We start from the raw sequence: 19,646 nt of genomic DNA, 5'->3' as shown, positions 1-19,646 counted from the left end.
CTGATTCCCTTGGCCTCAGTGTGCAGCTGGGGCCTGGCTGGGATCCTGTGGGCTCTCTGCAGGTTTGTGTTAGTCAGCCTGCTTGGGGTACAGGAGCAGGGACCCTGAGCTCTGCCTCCCCATGCCAGGCACAGGGGCAGGGGAAGCTACAGGCTTTTGTCTGGGGGCAGTGTGGTCACTGTAGGCCATTCCTAGAGCTCCCCAGAGGTACAAAACAGCACACCTACTGGGATGAAGGTTGTGGCTTTGGCCTTGGCCTGTAGTACTTTCCCCTTACATACCTTCTTCCCTTTCCTGGGAGCCTTATCTGCCATGAAGCAGGTTTCTGCCTGCTTCTGTCTGTGTTGTATGACTGGAATTGTCCTGACATAGGGGTTTTCTGCTGTTGAGATGGATTCCCTGTTAGGGTTTAACCTGCTGGAGTAAAAGAATGATGAGTGGTGAAGGTACCACTGGGTTCTGCCTGGTACCCAACCTGTGGGGCAGCCCAGGGCTCTTTGGGAGTTGATTGAGGGGTGTAGGGAGCAGGACTGCAGTGTCCTGCACCTTATCTTGGACCCCTCCCTCCTCAGTAGATGAGTCTGTGACCTGTGCAGAGGGCTGGCCCCATGGCTGCTGGCCCTTTCTCTGCAGGGGTGCTGCTGTGTCTGGGCAGTGCTGGGCACAGGCTGCCAGCCCTGGCTGTGCAGTCACTGACAAACTGTGCCATGGCCAATGTCTGATCTTACAGGTTACAGTCAAATAGAGAGAAGGGCTCTGCAACCCATTGCTAATCCCTTCCAGCATCTATACTGTGTGTAGAGAGCTACTAAACCTTCTTGCTAACCCTGCAGTCCTGCTCTCCAGGCTCCTGTGTTCTGTGTGTGTTCTGTTTCAGGCCATGTTACTGCTAGGACTTGGTGTGTGTGACCTGTACCAGCAGCCACTTGTCTCCCCCAAACTTCAGGCTGTTCACAGCACCCCACCATGCCTTTCCCTGGTAGTTCTGACAGCTGGCTGATTAGACTGCACCCCTCCTTGCTGCTCAGTGCCACTGGTAGAAGTTGATGCTGTAGTTCTCGTGCTTTTGAACAGCTTGATGAGTTTTACCTTGAAGCTTTGGTTTGAAGTGAGTGCATCCCTGGCCCTGTCCCATCTGTTCCACCTTGTCTGTTTGTGATTCAGATGCAGACATCAAGAGGAACCCAGACTCCAGCAGGAAGTCCTTTCTCTCCTCGGACTCCATGTACGTCTTCAGCCTCATGGTGATACATCTTGGTACCATGTTCTCTTTCCTGCCCAGCTCTGCTCTTCCATGTGCATCAGTTTCTGTTTTGCACTGGAGTACATATCCCTCCCGTCCTCCTTCCCCCTCTCCCTCTCTCTGTGGGAACCCCTTTGCTTTGTGTGGTGAAATACAAAGCTGTGCCCATGGTTGGGAACTGCTTGGGTAGGTTCATACTGGGAGAGCAGTTGTTTCTGACTTACACAGGCACTGGCTGACCCTTTGCAGCTTCCTCTGTGAACAGGCATAGGTTTTGCCAAGTGAATTGAGTGTTGAGCTCGCTCTTCTGAACAGTTGTTATGGTGCCATTAGCCAGCTTTGCTTGGGCACATTTTCAAAGACAGAAATCAATCATGTGTATTAACTTTAAGCGGTGCAGAATTAAGGTACCAGAGTTGAGGGGAGGATCTTTGACTTGAGCTGGGACTGGCATGGGGCTGCAAGGAGGCCACAGCTGTGAGATCCAGTACTAACAGTTCCTTTGCTGTCTAGATCCCACTCCTTCCTCAATTCAAACTCGGCAGAGGCGGTGGCCATGGGCTTGCTGAAGCAGTTTGAGGGCATGCAGCTCCCAGCTGCCTCTGAATTGGAGTGGCTGGTCCCTGAGCATGACGCCCCACAGAAGGTAAGGCTGTGAGTTCCTCTCACTGATTGCATTTGATCTTCCCTGAACCCTCAGCTTCAGGGCACTGCTGAGGGGGCTTTGCTTGTCCCAGTGCTCTCTTTGTGGAGCTTGAGGAGGGGGTTTATCTGGGCTTTGGAGATGGATGCAGCCTCCTACAGCAGTGTCCAGGTCCCCTTCTTCAGCCCCCAATTCAGGTGGAGGGGCGCTTGGTGCCTGGCAGTTTTTCGGAGGGCTGCGGTTGCAGGTTTCTGGCTGTCCAGCCAGGTGCACTGCCTTTGCACTTCAAGATAGGGATCTGACCCTCTTGCCTGCCTCTCCCAGCTGCTGCCCATCCCTGACTCTCTGCCTATCTCTCCCGACGATGGAGAGCACGCTGACATCTACAAGCTGAGGATTCGGGTGCGCGGAAACCTGGAGTGGGCCCCGCCGCGGCCGCAGATCATCTTCAATGTTCACCTGGCCCCAGCGTAAGGACCCGTGTGGCTGGGGGCTCTCAGGGGACCTGCCCTTTCCATCCCTTTCCCATCCACACCAAGGATGCTTATCCTCTGGTTGCTGGGGTTTCCCTGCTCTGATCTTGGTAAATTCACGGTGGTCACCACTGTGAGATGGTGAGATGGAGGCAGTGCCTGGGGTTAGTGCCTTTGGGACATAGTGGGGCTTTTTCCCTTGGGTGTGTTGTCCACACAAACCTCCCAGGCCTGTGCTGGTACCCATCTTCTGGTGCCAGGTACCACCAGGGCTGGGTCATGCATGTTTTCTTCTGTGTCTGGGCAGGAGAAAGGTGGCTGTGGCCAAGCAGAATTACCGGTGTGCGGGCTGTGGCATCCGGACTGATCCTGGTGAGTGTTGGGAGCCTGACCTGAGCTGGAGAGTGGTGGGGAACTGTAAACAAGTGGGAAGATGCTGAGTGAGTTGGTAATGGTAGAGCACAGCATAAGGTCCCTGGAACAGTGCTATATTGCCTTTGCCAGCTCTGCCTGAACGTTGGTGTGCACCATCCACAGAGGAGCCTTCTCTTCTAGGAGGTCACAGAGCTGGTGGAGGCAAAGAGCAGTCAGTTTGTCCTTCAGAGGGCATTTCAGATGTTGACTCTTGTAAGGCAGAGGCTTATGTTGGGTCCTCAAGCTCCCAGCAAATTCTGCAGCTGCAGAGCTCTTCCCTGAATATGTAGGTAGATGTGGTTGCACGAGACTGGACTATTGGTCCCAAAGGCTTTTGCAGTCAGAGGGTGCTTGCAGACCCCAGTACTGAGCACTCTGGCACACTTTCTTTGCTTATGGGAAATGCTGAGCCGTGCTGGCAGCGCAGCAGAGGCCGTGCCTGTGCTGACCCTGCCTGTCTGCCTGCGTTTGGCCAGATTACATCAAGCGGCTGCGGTACTGCGAGTACCTGGGCAAGTACTTCTGCCAGTGCTGCCATGAGAATGCCCAGACTGTCATCCCCAGCCGCATCCTGCGCAAGTGGGACTTCAGCAAGTACTACGTGAGCAACTTCTCCAAAGACCTGCTGAGCAAGATCTGGAGTGACCCACTCTTCAACGTGCAAGCTATCAATCCTGCCCTGTACCAGAAAGTGAAGGCTCTCAACCAAGTGAGGGTAAGACCCTTTCTGTGCCTTCCTGAGTGGAGTTTGGGTGAGGTGGATGGCAGCCAGCTCTAAGCTGTATTTCAGGGAAGCTGGGGAGAAGCAGATACTTCAGTTTTGGAGGCTTAAAATCTCATCACTGTGTCTTTCTATTCACCTTTTCTGATTTCTTCAGTGGCATAGGAATGTCAATTTCATAAGAAAATCAAATAGGAATTTCTGGCTGGTATCCAGCTGGGCTTCAGTTTATCTGCTGGAGCAGATGATGATGGTTGTGCTCACCTTGCCCTGTGTGATGTAAACACTTTGGAAACAGGGGAGCAGCAGCTGAGGAGTAGCAGCTATTTCAGCAGCACAGGGAATGGGGCAGACCTGCTTGGGCAAGGACCATGCTCTGTTTCCTGATTCTTTGTGCCCCCTTCCTCTCCAGCTGCTGCGAATCCAGCTTTTCCACATGAAGAACATGTTCAAGACGTGCCGGCTGGCTAAAGAGTGAGTGCTGGGCTGCTCTGCTGTCCTGGTTCTGTCCCAGGCAATTTGCACTGGGAATCTGCAGCTTGTGCATTGAGCTCTGGGGAGAGGGGGGCCTGGAGGGGGAGAGAAAGCATAAGGAGAGAAGGGAGGGGTCTTACTGGAGTCACTTTGCTCTGAGCTCTGGTTTCTCTGTCCTTGCAGCCTCCTGGACTCCTTTGACACAGTGCCTGGCCACTTGACAGAGGATTTGCACCTCTACTCGCTGAGTGACTTCAGTGCCATCAAGAAAGGGGACCTGATGCCTCGCCTGACAGAGCTCCTGAAGGCAGGCAGCCTGCACATTGACAAGTGCATGGTAAGGCCTTCTCTCCTGCCTTCTGCATGGCTCTGGACCCTTGGGAGCAGCCTTGGGAGCAGGCTTTGCTGCAAAGATAACTGATGGGGAGGCTTTGGTGTGCAGAGCAGCCACCAAATTAACTGATTCAATGCTAACTCTGCTTCACAGAGCTCCTACCCAGGACAAATGGGATATTTGCTACTCTGTTTTAGCTCTCCCCTGCCCCTGACACAGGTTGATTCAGCCTTCCTGTGCTCCATGCTGGGGAAGGGCTGTCCCACATGGTTAGAGGAGGGCACTGTGGCCTGCTGTCCTGCTCTACTCTACCTTCTGTCCTACTTGCCAGGGAGGGAGATAAGCATTTAGCTGCTTTTTCCTCGTTGTTTTTCCTTCCAGCTGTGCCAAGCCAAAGGCTTCATCTGTGAGTTCTGCCAGAATGAGGACGACATCATCTTCCCCTTTGAGCTCAACAAGTGCAGGACATGTGAAGGTGAGATACTGGGGAAAAACAGGGAGGGGACAGACCCTGGGGCCACCAAGGTCTGCATCCAGTTTGAGTGGCATTTGTGCTAGCAAGGGGGACAGAACTGTAGCCAGCCAGACCAGTGTGCATGGCCTGTGTCTGCAATGTTACAACAGCAGCAGATCATCATTGTCACAGTGTTTGGTGGCATGGTAAAGCATGTAGGTCCCCTCCTGACCACGCTCTGTGCTGCCTGCCCTGGCAGCTGTGGGCAGCTGGGCTGTCACTGCAGCGATCGGGTGTGTGGGAGCCCTGGTTTCTCTCCTGCTGCAGTTACAGGACAGGCTGCAGCCTGCACACAGCTCCCCTGCCCTGCTTGGATGGCTGGAGCTGAGCTTGCAGAGCAGAGAGAGCCTGAAGGCTTTATCTCTGTGCCCTTCCTGCCTGATAAGAAGTCCCTAGGCCCCTTCAGGGGACATCCTCGATAATGCCCAGTATTAATGGCTGAGTAAAGCATGGCCCTACATCTTGGGACCAGCCTCTGAACTGGTATAAAATGGCTCCTGACAACATGCAAGCCTTGGTTTGGCAGGTGCAGTGCCAGAGAAAACTTGGGGCAAAGTCACTATTTCCTTGGAGTATCAGGAAAGCTTGGGGAGGGACCTTGTGCAGAGCAGAAATCCTCCCTCCTGTGCTTCCAAAGCTTCATGAACTAGTGAGGGACCCGGGGTGTGGAGTGTCAGGCAGACTGTACCAGCACTCAGCCATGCTCTCTCTCACAGAGTGCAAGGCCTGCTACCACAAGTCCTGCTTCAAGTGCGGCCGCTGTCCCCGGTGCGAGCGGCTGCAGGCCCGGAGGGAGCTGCTGGACAGGCAGGGCCCGGAGCCCGACAGCTCGGACTGCGAGGGGGAGCTGCAGCAGCCAGAGCCAGGGCCAGCCACATGAGCATGCTGCAGCCAAGGAGCAGATCATGGGTTTGTTTATGTGCATGGCCTTCATCACCAGAGACTGAGCCACACGGACTGGGGATGAGGACTGCTGGGAGGCCTGGAGCACTGTCTTGAAGGGATTTCTTTTTCCAGTACTGCTGGGCTGGGAAAGGAGCATATTCCACCATGTGGATCTGCTCCAGGTGCCGCTCCCACTCCCTGATGCCTTTGCTTGGGCAAAGGCAGCTGCTTGGAGGCAGCTGCTCCTGCCTGTCCTGCAGGCAGAACAGGGACCTTTTCTGAGCAGTTGTTCATGCTGGACCCAGCAGGGCTGTGCTGTCCATCCCTGTGCCCTGCTCTGAGCTGAGCAGGGTGCCCTGAAGGGTCAGCACTTGCTGCTCATCAGCTGTATACTGGGAAGCTCTGGTCACATCTGCTCCTTGGAGGAGGAAATCGGGTCTCAGTCCTGTGATCCTCCATTCTGCTGCTGGGGGTTGTGTGCATGGAGGGAGGGTGGGTTTTGGGGTTGGTTGTGTATTTAACAGCTCCCTTTCTCAAATGTGCTGTGGGACACTGCTGGAGAGCAGTTGCTCTCGCTCCAGAATCAGAGCAGAGGACGTGGCAATGATGAAAATGCCAGATTTCCCTGTGCTGCAGAGGGACATTGCCCCTGGAGCAGCTGCACAAGTGGATGTGCTGATGGACTTTTGGCAGGCAGATCCCCATGGCTCCATAGAAATCTGCCTCCATGGGATATGGTGAGGCTTCTGACCCTACTTCCTCCTCATGCTGCCTGTCTGTCCTACCAGGGAGATATGTCCTCCTTTAAGGATGACATGGGACTTCACTCTGGTGACACCAGAACCTGCCTTGTGTGGAGCTGCCTCTCTGCCTTTGACCTGTCAGGATGCAGGTGAAGGCTCATCCCTCCAGCTGCATCCCCAAGCCTCTGTTTAGTTGGTTTTTTTTTTAATCTGCTGGACTTTTATTTTTTAATATGGTTGTTTGTATTTTTAACTGTGTGTTCCCCTCAAGGAGGTGCTGCTTGAAATGCCTTCTTAGGGGGCATGCAATCTGCTTGGGACTCAGCAGTATAAAATCTCCAGGGCTATCTGCTCCTGGTTCCTCACCCCTGGATGGAGCTGGTCCCCTCTCCCAGCAGGATCTCCTGCTTCCCTGGGGGCAGGATGGGTCCCTGAGCCAGGCAAAGCTTTGAAGCTTCCCAGCTGAGCTGTGGTGGGATGGTCAGGCAGCCTGATTGCAATGGGGATACCCAGGGGAGAGGGGTTTGGCACTGGGGTGCTGCCAAGGACTGGTTCCTCACTGATGCACTTGTGTCACCTGGCACAAGTGACAGCTCTGCGGGGTCAGGGTCAGACCCAGTGGGACAAGGTGAGCTCTGTGCCCAGCTGAGGAGGTGCCTCTGCATCGTGGGGGGATGCTTCAGCCACAGCATGTGCAGCACCACCTGAGCACAGGTGGGATGTGGGGTCTTAGGAAGGGTGGTGTGGCCTGTGTACGTGCAAGGAGGGTGTTGAGGGACCAGAGAGCAATGCACTGGCAGGAGGCCTCAAGGGGCAGTGGCTCTTTCAGCACATGCCCTGATTTGAGGCTGGGATGTGACCTGTGGGCTCTCCCTGAGGGAGTGGCTGGGTTGGGGAGAGGGGAAGAGGCTGGGTCCAGGAGATGTGGCTGCAGCCTTGCTGCTGAGGGCTGGGCTGCTGCATCTCTCCCCTGCCTGCAGCATCCTGACCAAGTCCTGAAAGCAGGGTTCAGCTCCCCACTTGCTCCCCTGAGGTTTTTACTGCCTTGTGTCTTGCTTCTGCTTTTTTTCCCCAGAAGAGCAGCTGCTCTTCTTCTCACTCTGTCTCTGCAAGCCCTGGGGCTGCCAGATGCTGGTCTGCCTTGGTCTTGCCTGTCCCCAAGCCAAGCCCTCCTGCTGCTGTTTGGATCTGGGACCCCCTTCCCTGGAGTTGCCTCAGCAGCACATCTCCATCCACCCTATTTTGTTTTAAGCACTTTAATGTCATGGGACAGCAGCTGAGAGGCTGCCCAGATCCCTTTCTAGAAGCACTGAGTACTTTTTGAGAAGAGGGAAGGAATTCTGGCTTAGTTCTGGTTCCCACCCTCCACCATGGACTGTGTGAAGCAGCAGGACTCCCAAACCTGGCACAGGTCCCCAGGACAAGACTGTGCCCAGCACTGACACTGCTGCCCAGCACTGACTGCTACAACTAACACTGGAACTGGCCACGACAGGGAGCTCTGGGAGGGAGAGCTGGGGGCTGCCCTGGCCGTCAACTGCAGCCCTCACAACGGGATTGTTATTGCACAGCACAGCAATTAAAATGCCGTCCTTAATAAATGATGTTAATAAGGAGTCTGGTTGTGTTGTTTCAGGTGGGGTAATGGTGTGTATCCCACCTCGAGGTGATGGGGCAGGCAGGGAGTGCTGCTGAGCAATGGAAGGGACAGCTCATGTAGCTGGTGATGCAGTCACTGGGAGGGGGTTATTGTCACTACCCCATGACTAATTAATCTGGTTTGTGGCCTGCCCCTGGACTCAGGACAGGAGGTACAAGTCACTGAGTGAGGGGCTCTCTGTAATGTCTGTCCCCTTCTAGAGCCTGCCTTTGCTGCTGGCAGAGGGGCACAGGGGCCTGGCCTTGGCTGCCCTGTCTGTGCTTGCATCCCCATTCCAGGCCACCTAGCTCTCCCTTCACAGCAGTGTTGTGCATCTCCCCATAAACACCATCAACACAAGTGATAAAAACTGTAAACTTTAAAACAACTGTTGAAAGATGACAGCCCAGCACTGGCTCCACAAAGAGTCTCTTCCTGAGGGCTTTTCCCTAGAAACACCCTGCTCAGCCCAAATTGCAGCTGTGGTTACCAGTGGGGATGATGACCTGGGCTACTCCTAAGGCCTTGATGGTAGAAAGGTTTCTGGCAGGCATAGGCATGCTGAGGATAGGCTCTTACAGCTGCCAGCAACCTTGTGCCAGCAGAAGGGCTCCTGCAGCTGCCCCAGTGTGGCAACTCGAGCAGTGGGCGATGGCAAAGACCTGCAAAACCCTGGAGCTTGCTGCTGCTACAGGGAGCCCTTCACTATCCCAGGGTGATCCCTGCAAGCTGGCAGCTGGGCCAAGGCACATCTGCCCAGCCCAGAGGGTCTCACAGCTGGGAGTGTGTGGGGGCGTAGCGACGCTCAAACTGCTCCACATCGAACTTGCGCTTGCAGCCGGCGTAGTTCATGTAGCGAATCTTCCCGAAGATGGGCCGCTCCGCCCAGCCCTGGTCATGAATGCCACAGATGGACCACAGGCAGCCTGCCGGGCACAGGGACACTGGCGTCAGCTCTCCCCCTTGCTCAGGGGCACACAGGGAGCAAGGGGGATCTGAGTGCAAAGCGGAATGGGCTGGAGTTGCCTGCAGAGAGCCCCCACTGCAGCCTTGGCCACCAGAGCTAAGGCCTCCCAGCCCATGCCCCCAGCCTGCAGCTTGCCTACGTATCCATTGGGGTCCCTCCCGTCCAGCTCATAGCGGTCGTTGAGGTAGATGGCAAACTGCAGGGCCTCCTCAGGGGAGTGTGTCCACTCCAGGATCTTCTTGGCCCAGTACATCCGCAGGAAGCCGTGCATCTTGCCCTCCCGGACCATCTGCAGCTGCAGGGATGGAGAGACAGCCATGAGGGTCAGGCCATGGTAGGTCACCTCCATGCCTCAGAAAAAAGCTCAGCATTTTGTGGGGAAGATGTAGGGCAGTACCTGGGCAGCATTCCAGAGTGGGTCGTGTGTGGTCCCCTGCTCCAGCTCCTGCAGACTGTACAGATAAGGCCTCTTGTCTTTGGCGTGGACCTTCAGGGTGGTTTGTGCCCAGTCATAGGCACCTGTAAGCAAGAGATGAGGAGCAACACTGAGCAACCTGTTCTGCAGGGTCCTGAGATCCAGGCTACTGAGGGCACTGTGCCCTGGAGGCACCAGTCTTGAAGAGGGCACTCATCAGCTTCTGTCCTACCTCCAGAAGAGACCAAATGCTGGGACATGAGTGCCCCCACAGCCCTTCTCCTAGCAGAACTGGGATTGCCAAGTTGGAGTGAGCAGCTGGGTACCCAGCACGGCCCATGTGACCCAGGATGTTACCCTGCACACTGTCGTAGTTCTCATTGTAGTAGCAGAAGTTTTCAGCCAGCTCCCGCCGCACCACAGCCTCCTCCACGAATGCATCCACTGAGTCCTTGTAACTGCGCCGGTGCTTCTGCACCTCCAGGATGGCTCTTTGGGTGGAAACCTGGCCTGGGGACATGGGGAAGCACCAAGTCAGGCTGCTGGTCCAAGCCACAATGCTCAGTCCTGCTGCAGACTGGGAAGCCTGGGACACTCACCGAAGTGAAGCCACGGGGAGAGGTTGCTGAGAGCCGCCTTGTTGGGATCATTCCTGTGGCTGCTGAAGGATTTCAGCCGCTCTGCAATGAAGGACTTGAGCACAGCCATCCCTGCAGCTGTGCCAGGGGTTGCCCACTCCACCTCCTTCACGGTGTGGTCCACCTGCAAGCTGGAATAACAGGCCTCCCAAGCGATGGGCTGGGTGGCAACCAAGCAGTGAGTGCATCTGCAGAACCTCTTCAGTGAGGGGTGACCTGAATGCTATGTCCCCAACCAGCAAAGTCCCCAGTCCATGCCAGCCTCCTCCTTTTAACTAGCCCTCTGCATGGCAGAGATGTGGGAACTGAATGAATGAGGTGGGAACCTCCCTTTCCCCAGGGCATCCTCATCTCCAGACAATCTGTGTGTGACCTCAGGCAGGCCACTGTCCTCATTCCCTGCCAACCCCTCCCAGGATCACAAAGGACTTATGAAACACTCTGAGACCTGCCCATGAATGGGTTTCAGTGTCTCCTGCTGGTACCTCTGCTGGGCAGGAGGGTGGATGTGGGTGACGAACAACAGGGGGAAACTCGGTGAGGAACTCGGGGAGCTGAGCGTGGATCTTGCCCCGGATGGTCCTGGCGCTGTACTCCTGCTTGGGGGAGGCGAGCCAGCAGGGCACGATGTTGTGGGCATCAACCTGGGAGCAAAGCCGTGGAGAAGGGTGTGAGAAGCAAACAATCCTGGCAACATGATACACATGCTCTCTGCTCAAGTCAGACACAGGAGACAAGTTTATCCCACACCTGACCAGCCAGTTTTCCATTCCCAGAGTGCTGGCACCCACCTGTGCAAATGGCACATCCTCTGGCAAGCGTTCCCTGACGTCCTCTACCCACTGCCGGGGGAGGCGGAGGGGACTGAAGTCTGTCACCAGCCCACCCACGCCATGCTCTGTCACAAACGTGGGCAGCACATCCTTGGCATAGCCCAGCAGCAAGTGGAAGGAGATGTTCAGCTCTGCACACTCCTGCAGCGACAGGGAAATGGCTGTGGGACAGTTCATGGCTCTGCAAGCCCTACCCAAGCACCATCTGCTGAAGGGATGGATCTGCCTCCCCCTTTCCCCATTTGCCCTGTCCCACCCAGCACGGACATCCCCTGGCTGTACCTCTGCTACCTCCTGCAGGCCCCTCAGCATGAACCTGTAGTGGCGGATGGTGGCCTCCAGAAACTTGGGCACCAAGCAGAAGCAGACGTGCAGAGGCAGCTCCTGTTTGAGGGCCAGGCGCTGGGCATAGAGGAAAGCCCAGTTATCTGGGGAAAATACGCAGGGCAGCGTCAGGAGGGTGCTTCACCGATAGGATGGGGATGGGGCTTCACAGGAAGTTTCCCCTCAGACCCCCCTGTAGAGGTGGGGCCAGCACCAAGGTTATCGAAGGAGGGACTATGCTTTTACCACCCCTGGGAGCCCCTTCCACCGGCTGGTTCTCACCTTGCACTCGCTGATCCCGGCACATCCAGTAAAGGATGCACCGAGCATCATCCTTCAGGTCCGAGCCCTGCGAGACAAGGCGAACCCGCTTTTTGTTGTACTTGAACTCTCGAACGGACGGGGCCGCCCTCCGACGGGCTTCCTGTATCGCCTCCTCTGCCTCCGTCCTCCTCCGAGACACGCACGGCACCTCCGTGGCCTCGGCCTTTCGCTTCCCCCGTGCCCGCCGCATCCTCAGCGCCGCCCGGAGCAGCGTGGCTGCGCTGCCAGAGGAACACAGGCCGGGCTGAGCTCCCGCGCTCCCTCGGGAATCCCGGCCCCGCCCGCCCCCAGAGCCCGGGGGATGCCGGTCCCCTGCCCGTGCTGGTCCTTGGGAACCGGGGAATAACGGTGTTACGGTCCCCGGCCCGATCCGCTCCTGGTGTCCATACCTCGGCTCGGGCTCCGGGCTCGGGCTCCGGGTTCGGGCTCCGGTTCCGGTTCCGGTTCCGATCCCGATCCCGATCCCGATCCCGATCCCGATCCCGATCCCGATCCCGATCCCGATCCCGATCCCGATCCCGATCCCTGCTGGCAGCCACGCGGCCCCGAGTATTACACAAGCCGGGGCGGGCGCTAAGGGCGTGCCCACGGGCGTGGCCGTGTCCCGAGGGGCGCGGCTCCGCCACCGGCACCGCCCCCCGCACACCGGCGCAGGTGCTGCTCCCATGGCCCCGGCGCGCCCAAGGCGCTGCACCTGCCCCGGGAGGGGTGTCCGTGCCCGCTGGTGCCTCCCCTCCGTCCGCCCGGGAACAAGGAAGCGGCTCCAACTACCTCCAGCCAGCACTCGGCAGCGTAGTTCCCTGTTGGTAACTTCCTCACGCCCTGTGTCCTCGGGTCCTTCGCCTTGCAAGGCCTTGGGGCGCTGGCTTTGGACATGACTCGGGGCATGGGAGGGCTGCCCCTGCTGCTGCTGAGCCTCGCTGTGCTGGATCTCTCACTGGGTAAGGGCTGAGCGGTGTGTGGAGCTATCCATGGGGTGGGGAGTGAGTGAGGAGTGTTGTACTCCAGGGTGGTGGCTGGCCCTGGCGTGACTTTGCCCACAGAGGTGAAACACTTTGGGTGCTGCTTGCTTTCCAAGATCCCTGTCCTAGTGAGCAAACAGGGCAGGCTTTATAGAACACAAGAAACAAGCACTATTTCTTTGCCTCTGATGTGGGTCTCCATCTGAGGAGAAAAGAGCTTAGGCTCAGCTGGACCCCCTTGCTGAGCCTTGGTCCTTGCTGGGCTCATTGCCTTTCCTACAACTTGCCCAGTAGGCCCTGCCCAGATGGCAACCTCACTGGGAGGTACTAGGCCTGGAGACCTTCAAATGCCATCCCAACATTTGCAGTTGATGCAAAGTAAGAGCAGTCTTGAGTGGAGCACTGGGAATAAACCTGCAGCTTGTGCCTCCTGAGAGCCTTGAGCTACAGCGGTAGATCCCCTCCTGCTGCACCCCTCAACCCCCTCCCAGAGCTTTTGTGGGTTGCAACAGATCTCTCATGGACATGCCCTGAGCTGCAGGCTGGGATTTGTTCTTTGTGGGGCTAGTTCCACAAAGCATTCCCCCATTGCCATTATTTACACCCACTGCTATCAGTTCCTGACTATCTGCAGCACAGAGGGTTTGTTTAAACTGCTGCTGCTGCACTTCCAGACCATCTCATGGTCACCAGTTCCTGCTTGGCTCTTCCTGTCAGACGGGTTTGTCTGACTTCCTCCAGGGACGGGTGAAGATGGTGGAATGGGTCTTAGGACTGGCGCCCAGAGGAGTTTCTGTCCCGAAACCAGCAATGGCCATGGCTTGTTCCTGCTTTGTCAGGCTGGGGATTTATGTGGTCAGCCTGGCTGATTGTCACGTTGCTGTTCAGGGAATCCACGTGCTTGATCCATGCAGGACAGGGAATCCCCACTCCTGATGATCCATGGCTGATGCAAGACTTGGGCAGGTCATGGTGGCAATAATATTGCACCATCCCCAGCACAGCTGTGGTCCCAGCCTTTCACTGCCAGCCCTTGTGTGCTGTCTCCCACCTCTTTGCAGGGACCACATGGCAAACCCTGCACCCCTGACTCTCCCAACCTCCTTGACACCCACAGAGACCATGGCACCACTGTCCAACACCAGCTCAAGCACTGCAGCCACCTTCCCTTCCTCTCATCCTGCAACCTCCACCCCAGAGATGCCAATGGATGCCTTCACACCCAGTGCTTTTACAGCTCAGCAGAGCAGCCTGGCAGCCTCCAACATCACCACACCACAGGCAAGGGGCAGCAGAGCTGACAGCGCTCCTGTGTCACCTGGGCTGGCACCCAGCACCAGCAGTACCCCAGCAGGGCTGGGGCTCACCACCACCAGCACCACCCCAGCAGGGCTGGAACCGACTACCAGCACCACCCCAGCAGGGCTGGGGCTCACCACCACCAGCACCACCCCAGCAGGGCTGGAACCCACTACCAGCACCACCCCAGCAGGGCTGGGGCTCACCACCACCAGCACCACCCCAGCAGGGCTGGAACCCACCACCAGCACCACCCCAGCAGGGCTGGGGCTCACCACCACCAGCACACCAACTCCAACCTCCATGGCCATGACACCCAACTGTGATGAGACTACCACTTTCACGTCTGTGGGGACCAGCACGGCCCTGGCTGCCAGCTCATTTGGAGTTGAAACGAGCACGCTGCCTCCCTCCACCTCTACTCTTCTCTCCTCCACTGGGGTGGGCACCACGCTTGGTACCAGCCCCCACCAAGAGCCAGCCATGACCACACTGCTTGGCAGCACATCCCCAGGGACCAGCACCACCTCTGCTTCCACCACCCCAGAAGTGACAGACACTTCAGATGGGCCCTTGACGACCCCATCAGACACCATGACCTCCCTTGGTACCACCACAGAGGTCACTGAGACCACCCCTGGTACTTCCATCCCAACAGAACCAGAGACCCCCAGTGACACTGCAGGTGAGTGCAGCCACAGGGCACCTGGAGGGCAGGATCAGGGTGGCAAATCCCCACAGCATCTCCCATCTTGCTCAGCAAAGCACTTGGCTTCTTCCCCCAGGGGCCACCTGGTCTCCAGGCTCTGCAGGCCAGTGGCTGGGTCCCAGGGCGGGACCTGTGCTGTGGTGTGACAGTACTGCCATGTGGCTGTGCCCCCAGCACTGGGCCTGTGTGTACACACCCCCCATGTGGACAGTCTATGTACCCTCCTGTACCCCCAAGGAGTGTGATGTACCCCTGCAGTCCCCCAGGCAGCTGTCCCCTGTCAGTGCGGCTTTCTGGGCATCTGTGTCCTGTCACTGTGGCTGTGTCCTGGTGGCTGTTTGGAGGAGCCTTTATCCTGGGACTGCAGATGTATCCTGGTGACAGCCCACTCTGTGCACCTCAGCCAGGACAGGGACACTGTACCCTGCCCCGGTGCCCCTGGCCATGCACAGATTCCTGGTGTCCCTGTACCCCAGCAGAGCCTCTGTATCCTCACAGAGTACCTGCAGCACCCTGGCCCCGTGCCTGTGGTGTGAGAGCACCTCATCAGAGTGCCAGCACCCTGGCCATGGCCTCTGTGTGCCTGTGCCCTGGCAGTGCCCCCATGCAGCTGCTCAGCAGCAGGGTGGCCATGCCCTGACAATCCTCCAGCACGCCTGCCTGCCTGTGGAATGCCATACCTGGCCCAGGGCCTGCTCTTGTCCCTGACCCCAGAAGGAGGAAGCAGCCCCAGCAGTGCTCCTGGGCCGTGCTGTGACACGGGGAAGTGATGCCTGCACAGACAGCCCAGGGGACAAACCCTCAGCCTGGGGCACGCCCTTCCTGATCTGAGCGTGCCTGTTCCTTGGCCAGCTCCTCGGCTCAGACAGAGCTGGCTGTTGTCTCCTGAGGGCGTTGGTGCTGGGAGCCACCACCAAACATCACCCCCGTGGCGGAGTGCGGGGTTCCGGGCAGCCTGGAGCATTCCTGGGCTTTTTTCCGTTGTCACCCTCCCCACAGCAGGCAGAGGACAGCCACAGGAGCCAGGTCTGTAGTAGTGGTGGCCTTGGTGGCCTGTCCTGCCCACTTTTTGTGGCTGTTCTGGGTCCAGCCGTGCAGTTGATGTTTGCTGGGCATTGCACCAGTCCCTGGGAGTGTCCGTGTCAGGTGGAACCTGCTGCCTCGCTGCCAGCACCTGGAGGGTGAAAGGACCCACCTGGATGCTCCTCCTCTGCTGGGTGAAGGAGACCTGGAAATCCCAGTGCTGGGGCTGTGGGGAGCACTCAGAGCAGTGCCTGTGGGGGTCTGTCAGCTCCTGCTCACCTGGACATGGCTGGGCAGAGAGGAGGGCTGGCCCTGCCCCTGCTCTGGCCCCTGCTGCTGCTGCTGCTGCTGAGCCTCACCTGCCTCTCCGTGCTGCACCTGGCTCTGGGTAAGGGCTGAGTGGGCTGCAATGCTCTCTGCAGGGTGGGTGGTGAGCGGGGAGCATCATTCCCCAGCGTGGAGGGGTGGCACCTCTGGGGTGCTGGGGGGTGAGATGCTGTGGGGCTGTTTCCTGCTTCTTAGATGGGAAGCAGAGGCGGACTTGCTGCTTCTCCTTTTGTGAGGATGAGGCCCTTCTGTGCAAACGCTCACCTGGCAAAGGCTAGGGTCAGACCTTTGCCCTTCTCTGTATTTTTATTTAACCAGCTGCTGTGTGCAGAGAGGGCCTGGCTGCCAGGGGCTTTGGAAGTTTCTGGCTGGCTTGGCTGAATGCAGATGGCAGCTTGTGGTTCGGTTTCCCATCCTCATGCAAGCAGAACCCCAGACTCACTGGGTTTGTGCTGGGATCACTGGGGAATCCAGTCTAGTACCCCAAAGCCACCACCTCACAGACACCCCTTGACAAAGGTCCCGGTAGCCAGGCTGTCCTGCCTGTCCTGTGGAGAGGGTTAGAGATCCCTGGGCTTTTCTGGGGACAGCACACTGCTCTGGTACATCCAGTGGAAGAGAGGACATTCCTCCTGTGCCCCACCCCCTCCCTCCCAGAGCTTTTGTGGGTCACAGCACGTCTGCTCATCCTGAGCTGCAAGCTGGGATCTGTTCCTTTGTGGGGCTGCTTCCCCCCTGCCATTATTTACACCCACTGCTATCAGTTCCTGACTATCTGCAGCACAGAGGGTTTGTTTAAACTGCTGCTGCTGCACTTCCAGACTGTCTCATGGTCACCAGTTCCTGCTTGACTCTTCCTGTCAGACGGGTTTGTCTGACTTCCTCCAGGGACGGGTGAAGATGGTGGAATGGGTCTTAGGACTGGTGCCCAGAGGAGTTTCTGTCCTGAAACCAGCAATGGCCACGGCTTGTTCCTGCTATGTCAGGCTGGGGATTTATGTGGTCAGCCTGGCTGATACCATTGAAGAGATCTGTGTGTTTGATCCATGCAGGACAGTGAATTCCCCCTCCCAGTGCTCCATGGCTGATGCAGCTCTGAGTTCCTTGGGGGGCTACTGTGGTGGTGATGCTGCACCATGCCCAGCACAGCCATGGACCCAGCCCTTCTCCACCAACCCTTGTGCATCTCATTGTCCCCACTCTTTGCAGAGACCACTGCCATGGGTGTGACAGCAACTGTGTCCCCAGCTCTCCCTACCTCCTCAACACCCATGGAGAGCTCAACACTGCTGCCTGCCACTGACTCCACCACCGCAGGCACCCTCCTTTCCTCCAGCCCTGAAACAGAAGCCTCCACCCCAGAGGAATCCAGCACATCCACAGAGACTGAAAACACCTCACCTCCCACTGTGCTTCCTCCCACCACAACTACAGAAGATTCATCTGAATCTACAGAAGAGACCTTGGCAGACACCACAGCCAGCCCTGTTATCAGCACCTCAGACCCCATGAGCTCTCCCTCTTCCAGCTACCCAGACGAGACCACTCCCGACATCCTCCCCTCAACTGTGGAGCCGACCACAGGTACCCTGACAGTATCTGGGACCCCCAGTGCAGCTGGGTGGGTTCAGCTGGGGGGCACCTGATGGCAGGAACATGGTCAGGGTGACAAATCCCCATAGGAATTTCATGTACTTGGATGGCTTCACCCAGGCCTGTCCCCAGCTGCAGGAGCATCCTGTACTCCTGCAGACAGCACTAACCTATCATTGCTTTGCCCAGGCACTGAGCCCTCTTCCCCTGCCACCAGCTCAGCCCAGACCTCAGAGGCTGCTACCCTCAGCACACCTACAGCCCCGCCAACGCTGCTGCCATCCTGCCCCCCTGGCTCACCCAACACCAGTAAGTGCAGTGCCCATGGGCATCACCACCTGTGGGCAGCATCAGTGCTTGGGGCCATGCAGGGGGCCCTGGAGCCCCACTGCTCTTGCTGTGCTCTCAGTGTGGGGGTGCTATGCTTTGGGGTACATGGGGGTTGCTGTACAGTGAGAAGCTTGTTCTGGCAATGCAATGTGTCCATGACACAATTTACCTGGAAGGACATTCCATGTCTGTGCCAGCAACCTTGAGGAGACACCCCCAGGTCCTCTGGCACAGCCCAGGGTGCAAGGGCAATAACCAGAGTCCTGTTTTTAACCCCCAGGTGCATCTCACCTCTTTTTGTCGGTGCGGCTAAGCACCCCTCTGGACCTGGGGAACACCACGGTGCAGGAGCTGGTCTTGTCCAAGGTGAGGTGTGCAGGAGGAGATCCTGCATCTGCCAGCTGTGGTTCCCTCAGTCAGGGAGGGGAATGGCTGCATCTTGTATTAAATGTCAGCCAGAGCCCTTTCAGATGAAGAGGAAATCCTCCTCTGGCTGCTGTAGTCCAGGATCAGGCCCTTTCTCTGTGGGGACAGAGGGTAGGGAGATGTCTGGCACAGTTTGATGGCTGTTCTTTCCCCCCAGCTCCGTGAGGACCTGCAGACAGAATTTCCATGTGCTGGCCTGTCACTGGCATGGCGAGGGAAGAGGAGAACTTGACAGCTGCCCCTCACCCGGACTGCCAAGCCACCTGCTCCCAGCTCCTCACTCCATGGTGGTGCAGGCCCCTGGGGAATCCCATACAGCTCCTCTTGAACCTGGGGCTTCCTGTCCTTCACTCTGTACCCCCAGTCCCCTCCTGACCCTTCCTACAATCTGTCTGAAGAGCCTGAGCCCTCCTACCACCCTGCTCCAGACCTGATTCCCCCTCCAGTTCTGCTGGGGGGCTGAGAGAAGGGCACCCCACGGGACTGGGCTTTTACATCTGGGACTGAGCTGGCTCAGCCATCAAAGCCACCCTGGGGACAGAGGAACGAGAGGAAGGAGACCTGAAGCCCTCAGTACTGCTGTGCCCAAGGCTCACCTGTGGTATTGCTGACAGAGGAGAACACCCGTGCCGGGCAGTAAATAGAAATTCCATGTTTTCTGTGTTGAAGTGATGACTTCTTTATTTTCCAAGTTTTCTTTCCCAGTTTTCAGCTTTGCCATCTATTGGAGGTACTGGTGAGGAAAACTGAGTCCCCAGAGCTTTGCGTGGAGAGATGGGCTCAGTGCTGTCCCCTCCCACCAGGGGCTGCTGCAGACATTCGCAAGGACGGCTCGGCACCCCGGCAGACTGGTGGTCTGCTCTGGAGCTCTCTGCCCCAAAACACCCCACAGCTGCAGGGGCAGCACTCTGGGGCTGTGGAAATCCCGTGGGCTGTGCTCCTTCCCTGTTTTTTCCAGTCCCCAACTAAGGAGATGGCTGTAACATCTGACCCCCTGCAGCAAAGTCATTTATTAACTGATTAATTAGCCAGATAAAATCCAACTGAAGCAATTATTAGCCTTAGCAAGCCACCTCTCCTGGAGATTGAAAACTGAAATAATTAGCAAAATAGCCTTGTTGCGTGTCAGGGGTTGTTTTTGGCTGATCCCTGCTCCTCACTGGCAGCCCTCACTGCACAGGGAGGGCTGGGAGGGGGCGTGTGGGGCTGTGGGATTCCTAACCTGGGGACTTCTCTCAGGCTGCCTGGATTGTCAGCTGGCTGGGAAGGAGCCAGCAGCTGGACAGGATGGGGAGAGACACCGTGGGATCACCCAGCTGCCTGCCAGTTCACAGGGCCTGGGAGAGGCTGGGCTGGGCTGGAGGCTGTGCCCAGGCAGCTTATCAGGATGCTC

General features: G+C 57.4%; 3 protein-coding genes across 10 annotated transcripts in view; 2 read left to right on the top strand and 1 right to left on the bottom strand.

Moving 5' to 3' along the window:
• RUBCN (rubicon autophagy regulator) overlaps positions 1-8,060 on the top strand; it is a 29,687-nt gene extending 21,627 nt beyond the window's left edge. For all 6 annotated transcript variants that reach the window (XM_077184015.1, XM_077184013.1, XM_077184014.1 and 3 more), the window contains 9 exons: positions 1,165-1,225; positions 1,757-1,889; positions 2,211-2,356; positions 2,667-2,731; positions 3,250-3,488; positions 3,907-3,968; positions 4,152-4,305; positions 4,684-4,777; positions 5,533-8,060. In XM_077184015.1, the coding sequence (XP_077040130.1) occupies positions 1,165-1,225; positions 1,757-1,889; positions 2,211-2,356; positions 2,667-2,731; positions 3,250-3,488; positions 3,907-3,968; positions 4,152-4,305; positions 4,684-4,777; positions 5,533-5,696 (1,118 nt within the window). In that variant the 3' untranslated portion in view covers positions 5,697-8,060. The remainder of the gene's footprint in view (positions 1-1,164; positions 1,226-1,756; positions 1,890-2,210; positions 2,357-2,666; positions 2,732-3,249; positions 3,489-3,906; positions 3,969-4,151; positions 4,306-4,683; positions 4,778-5,532) is intronic.
• Positions 8,061-8,444: 384 nt separating this feature from the next.
• On the bottom strand, positions 8,445-12,153 carry LOC129124421 (deoxyribodipyrimidine photo-lyase-like). Its single transcript, XM_077184035.1, has 10 exons — positions 11,974-12,153; positions 11,543-11,805; positions 11,219-11,364; positions 10,895-11,077; positions 10,589-10,747; positions 10,065-10,263; positions 9,823-9,975; positions 9,448-9,569; positions 9,186-9,345; positions 8,445-9,009 (listed from the first exon to the last, which is right to left on the bottom strand). The coding sequence occupies exons 2-10, from the start codon at positions 11,772-11,774 to the stop codon at positions 8,855-8,857; spliced, it is 1,509 nt and encodes a 502-aa protein (XP_077040150.1). The 5' UTR covers positions 11,775-11,805; positions 11,974-12,153; the 3' UTR covers positions 8,445-8,854.
• LOC129124439 (uncharacterized) lies at positions 12,108-18,921 on the top strand. 3 transcript variants are annotated; one of them, XM_054639435.2, is made up of 6 exons: positions 12,108-12,525; positions 13,664-14,530; positions 17,114-17,488; positions 17,687-17,806; positions 18,108-18,193; positions 18,411-18,921. In XM_054639435.2, exons 1-6 carry the CDS (start codon positions 12,459-12,461, stop codon positions 18,483-18,485), a joined length of 1,590 nt encoding a protein of 529 aa, XP_054495410.2. In that variant the 5' UTR covers positions 12,108-12,458; the 3' UTR covers positions 18,486-18,921. The 3 variants fall into 3 exon arrangements, with proteins under 3 accessions (XP_054495410.2, XP_077040146.1, XP_054495411.2); XM_077184031.1 differs by having other exon boundaries at positions 13,608-14,530; XM_054639436.2 differs by lacking the exons at positions 12,108-12,525; positions 13,664-14,530 and adding an exon at positions 15,587-15,965.
• Positions 18,922-19,646: the final 725 nt, after the last annotated feature.

The sequence above is a fragment of the Agelaius phoeniceus genome, chromosome 10, assembly GCF_051311805.1.
Source record: "Agelaius phoeniceus isolate bAgePho1 chromosome 10, bAgePho1.hap1, whole genome shotgun sequence".
In the NCBI taxonomy this organism is placed as follows: Eukaryota; Metazoa; Chordata; class Aves; order Passeriformes; family Icteridae; genus Agelaius; species Agelaius phoeniceus.
This window is presented reverse-complemented; position numbering and strand designations above follow the sequence as displayed.